Source organism: Camelina sativa, chromosome 14 (assembly GCF_000633955.1).
Source record: "Camelina sativa cultivar DH55 chromosome 14, Cs, whole genome shotgun sequence".
In the NCBI taxonomy this organism is placed as follows: domain Eukaryota; kingdom Viridiplantae; phylum Streptophyta; class Magnoliopsida; order Brassicales; family Brassicaceae; genus Camelina; species Camelina sativa.
In genome coordinates, this window is record NC_025698.1 from 20,562,564 (window position 1) to 20,568,089 (window position 5,526).

The following is a 5,526-nucleotide window of genomic DNA, read 5'->3' on the forward strand; positions in this document are numbered from 1 at the left end:
TAGAGTTGGCAAATCCTAAAGATTCGAGCAAGAACTCGAGAGCTTTGCCTTTATCCCATTTGATGGTTGGTCGAATCTCTAAAACTTTTCTTCCTTGGGTTAACCTCAGTTTTGGATACTCACTCAATATCGACGTCACGTGTTCCGCTACTAATCCCCAGTCCTTTTGATCGACACAACGGTAATGTACGGATACGCAGAACTTGTTGTTCTCGACGCTTGCTCCTTCTACGTCTCTCATTTTCTCAACTAGACACTTTGAGACCTGTTCAAACAGAGTTTGTAAATTATTTTCTTAGTTAGGACTTAGAAGAGACCAAATATGTCGTTATATTAAGTAGCTTAAATTTGACGGATATATAAAATAGAAAAACTAGGAAAAAGGTAGTAGACCTGGTCAATCATAGGCAAGAACTCATTCGCCGCTTGGAAAAGAACACCTTTGTTGTTCTGTATTGTTCCAAAAAACATCAAGCCCTTGTTAGTCTCTTTATCAATCTACATATATGTTACATATATAATATACGAGTGTTTATGTAAAGTACCTTGTTATGTTTGGTTTTCTTGGAAGGTCCTTTGATGTCCATTCCATGGCTACCGGCATAGTAAAGTCCAGGAAGTTTCACAAATCTACGAACCTACCAAATATAGAAACGAAGAAACGCGTGAGTTAATTTTTTTTCTAAAATAACCAAAGGACCCTAAACCAAAACTACACTAATCAAAACATGTTAACTTTTTTCCTATGCTAGTTTGAGAAACAAATTTTAAAACGTACGTACCTTATCACGGCATCTTCCAGTGACGATTGCGGTCGGGAAATATTTAGCCACGCCTTTTACCGCATTTCTCATCTGAGAATCAAAAGTTGTTAAGAAATATGGTAAAAACTTTAAAAGCAGAGGAATAACAAGTAAAAAGAGGGCAAACCTCGTCAGACATGTAAGCTCGTTCCGGGTCTTCTACAATGGGAGATAATGTACCGTCATAATCAAGAAACATGATAATTTGTTTCCCTTTCGAAGCTTCAGCGATTTCTTCAAACATGCTTAAAGCTGACGGGTGTTGAGCCATCCAAGAAGAGTGTTCATCCTCCTTGGACTCCGGTAGGGAAGATATGTTCCCTGGTCGGGTCCTGGTAGGGGAAGAAGCCCTCATGGCTTCGATCCAAGTATTGATCCTGGTTTGACTTGGGTCGGCCTCAAGTTTTTGCACAAGTTTCTTACGGGGAATGCTGATGTAACGGCCACCGCCGGGAGAAAAGAGAGATTGGTTTGGAACTCTAACCGCTACACCGATGCTGGCTTTTGCATCGGAGATTAAGGCATTATGGTTAGTCATTAGGGGCTTAGGGAGAAAAAAAAGACAGAGAAGAAGTTAAAAAACAGAGGAGAGGGGGTTTGGTGTGAGAAAGACAAGTTGTCAATGTCTTAATACAACATGTAATGAGAATAGACTTAATGTGTGGTCAATTTATAAACTTCCTCTCAAAGAGTGAAAGAGCTTCCTTCTTGTACTTCTCCTGCCACATCATTTCTATATGCTAGTTATTATTATTATTATTTTATTCCTTAGGAAAAAAAAAACTATATCCCTATTTTTTTTCTTTGTCGCATATTCCTAGTTTTTACGTTGATGTTGATACAAATTTGATAAAGTAGGAGCTAATACCTAATTATTTTTGATATTTATTTCATGACTAGAAAATTAGAGGATTTTGGTCCACAAGTGTGGATCATTTTGCTAACAACATATCGTATTTAAATTAAAATTCGACAGCACTTAATACATCTTTTTAGCATATAATATCTCAAAATGTTACATATAATATCAATATTATTCATCACGTGTTTATAGTTAAATACAGAAATTTTATGAAAATAGATTTCATGGTAATGAAAAATATCATTTTAGTCTAACAAATTATGGGTGTCCCTAAACCGGTAGTTTTTGTGTTATTTAGTTTTTGTGATATATTAATAGCTCTGATTGGTTACACTAATTAAGCTTGTTTGCAAACGAACTAATTAAGCTTGTTTGCAAACGAACCGCTCTCATGTTCACCAATCAACAAAGTGTTTGGAGAGAGTGGTTCATAAGAGTGGTTAGATTTGGTGGTTATAATGAGCGTTCAAAATAGATTTTAGGTGGGTTGAAGAGTGATTGCAAACTCTCTTTTTTACATGGTACGTTTGTTTTAGGTGGTTGTACAGTAACCTCTTTTGTGTTATTTTATTATTTGTTCTTTTAATTATTATATCATTAGATATTTAATCTGTTTATAAAAATTAATTTTACATGTGCATTACAATAGATTTAACCTGGTAATTTTTTAACATATATATAAATATTTCATTTTCCATATTTTTATTTTTTAATTAGATTTATTTTCATTTTTTGATAATTTAATATAATTTATACTATTCAACCGCTATGCTATAATGTTACCAATCAATCTAAATATTCAATCGCTCTCTTTTATCACACCATCTTTTCTATCTGTTATCTTTAACCGATTTTTTTTAACCGCCTCTTTTATAACTGCTGATAATTTTTTAACCGTCTCGTTTAGACGTGGTCACCAATGAGATCCAATGTGTTGTTTTGAGGTGTTATATAGTATAATAAATGAGTGTTACTAAAGTGGTAGCTTTTGGTGCAAGTTGCGTTCTCTTTGTATTCTCTTCTTTTCTTCGCTCAAGTATTTTTTTAATCGTTATGGTTAGAAGAACTTAAAGAGAATAATACTTTTAAAACCCCGAGCTTGGTCCGATATAGTGCATAAAAAATTACTAAACCAAATACAATACACATGAAAGTGGAGGTTTTCTAGATCTCTGTATTTATCGTTAAATAAAGAAATCTCATTATACGTATGCCACAACGTTGGTAGTTATAAGTCGAATCTTAAGCTTGGATAGTAAGTCGAAAATTAGATTTAGAATCCCAAAGATACATATGCCACAACATTTCTCCTGTACCTATGTATGGCAGTCTACGTCTTCTCCAGTTAGCCATATATCCATTATCCATACATTGTTGCGTTCATTAATTTATAACAATTAGGTCGGTTGATCTGGTTATTCAGAAATAAGATATTTGATCAACCGTTTATACCATGTTTAAAATATCAAAGAAGCGAAGAAGAACATTCAAGACTGTGAGTAATATTAATGCTATATTCTTCACAAACTTTATACAATGTTATATATAATCAAAGAGATACAACAACCTTTTTATAAAATAGGAGATCACAAAGAGATATTGAGAAAGTACGGAGGAAATATCAATGTTGAAAGATTGGTTTGTTGTTAGAACAGTGAGATATGAATTGTAACATACCAACAAGAACAAAAATATACGACTAATTGTCAAAAATGAGTTGGTCTATCGTAACGTATTAAGTGTAACTAAAAGCTGCAAAGAAGTATACTCTCTAGCGTTGAAGTAAAAAAGTACTCTAGCTAAAGCGTTCAGTTCCAACGAAACGAAACTGTTTGAATCATCTACGCGGCTACGCCTATGATTGCATAGATTATAACGTCTCTTGGAACTGTATTAGTGCTGTCATATCGTTATACAACTGTTTTTATACAGTATTGTTCTGCGGCGATCTATATGCACTAAATCAAATTTTCTCTTTTCGTATCCACGAAGGGCACTACAAGTTATAAACAGCTTATACTTTATTTAACTTTCTTTAGTTTGTGGACCATCTAGTTATTGGTTTATAACTCTCTTTTTTGTCATTATTTATAACTTTTTGTATGAGAAATTAAAGAGGAAACTAAGTGTAAATGAGTCAGCACGTTTTGGCTTACTATGAAATATCACGAAAACTATTCGTTTATAAATCACATTTTAAAACTATATAATAAATTTTTATTTATTTCTCTTTCGGCCAAACATTAATTTTTCTTTTTGATAGAAAGCACACGGTTACAGTTTGTCGTTAACGAAATATTTAAGGATATCAATTTATACAGCGGTAAATGAAACGAAGCTTCCTCACATTTATATTTTTAAATGCAATACATTTCTTGTTTACTTATTTTTAATAATGCTTTTTGTTAAAGTGCTTAGTTTTAATAATGTTTTCGTGGAAACTTCGACTTGCTTTTTAATTATCATTGAAATAGTAAAATCTAGGTTGAATGTAAAAACATTGACATATAAGGTAAAAGAAGAAGAACAAAAAGGTTATGAGGCTTGCGTGTACATATACTTGTGTATGTAAACTTTGGTATATGGTGAGAGATAGATCAAGTCTTTAGTCTATACGCATATGATATCGAAATCCGGGTTCTATGTACATTTTTGTCAAAAGTGTGAAAAAGGCGTTAGGCAAAGATTTTATATAAAGTAACTATTTCGATATTAAGAGGCATTGTTGCCGTATGTATTTGTACTAGGTTTGACGGGCAATTTTTTTTTAAAAATTTTTAAATATATTATAAATAGATCAAGTTTTTTTGAGTTTTAATATAAACGTTACATTGTTATATGTATGTGTGTGTTCTCACAGTAATTAATAAAAATGTTAAGATAGATATTCATTATATATTAAAATAACTCAAATGTGAAATAATCTATATCCGAATATACTTGTTTAGTTACAAAAATTCTAAAACAATTTTTAAAATATATATTCGGTTATAAAAATTCAAATCACATCATATACTAAAAAATATAAAATTTTATTAACTTAATATATTAAATAGTAATTTAAATAATTAAATATAAAATTAAATAAAAGTGAAAGGAGAATTATATTTTAATCTAATATATTGCTTTAAATTTGGTAGATAGATTTTAAAAAATTAATATTATCAAATAAAGAAATCATTTGGTTGTAAAGATTATAGAAAATTTAGTTAGGACTTGTTTGGATACAGAGATATAAGAGAGGATGACACAAAAATGTACTAAAAAAATGTTAAGATAGATATAATATGTACATGTGCACAAGTGTAGTTTCCTAGTGACTTCATAAAAGAAGACTTTTGAGTTTTGACGTCGGCCGGTCACGGTACACGAATTTTAGTTTCTCTTATTGGTCGCAATAGTTTCGTAAACGGTCATAATATTCTTAGTTCTTTCGGTCTAAGATTCTTTTCTTAGACAAAGGAATAATGTTAGTACAATAATCATGGGAAAAGCTGTCGTCTACATACAAAGAATGGGAAGAAATGCCTCCGTGAAAGTATATATATTTGTTACGTCATATCGTATAGCATGCATGGAGCCACGTTAGCATCGCCTTGATTTGAATTTGTATGACAAATGAACTGATTCTAATTATGTACATATACCTAAACTATTTGGAAAACTAAATAGGAATCAACCTTAAAGAGAGAATTTATTAGAGAAAAAGATGCCAAATGAGACGGTATATAATTGGCCTTCTTCGGCTACTTGTCGTAAAGCAATTCTAAACTGTAGAATCCACGTGCGTTTAATTTACTATATTTATAGTACTGTAATATAAGGTTATTTTTTGTATTTATTGTGTCTTGAGTAAGACCA

The 5,526-nt window shown here is 31.5% G+C and overlaps 1 protein-coding gene across 1 annotated transcript in view; it reads right to left on the minus strand.

Moving 5' to 3' along the window:
• The window catches only part of LOC104743825 (probable trehalose-phosphate phosphatase D), a 6,678-nt gene extending 5,337 nt beyond the window's left edge, over positions 1 to 1,341 (minus strand). Inside the window, exons 1-5 of the mRNA XM_010464866.1 lie at positions 931 to 1,341; positions 783 to 854; positions 546 to 638; positions 394 to 450; positions 49 to 265 (exon numbers count right to left, since the gene is read on the minus strand). Coding sequence (XP_010463168.1) covers positions 49 to 265; positions 394 to 450; positions 546 to 638; positions 783 to 854; positions 931 to 1,341 — 850 coding nt within the window. The remainder of the gene's footprint in view (positions 1 to 48; positions 266 to 393; positions 451 to 545; positions 639 to 782; positions 855 to 930) is intronic.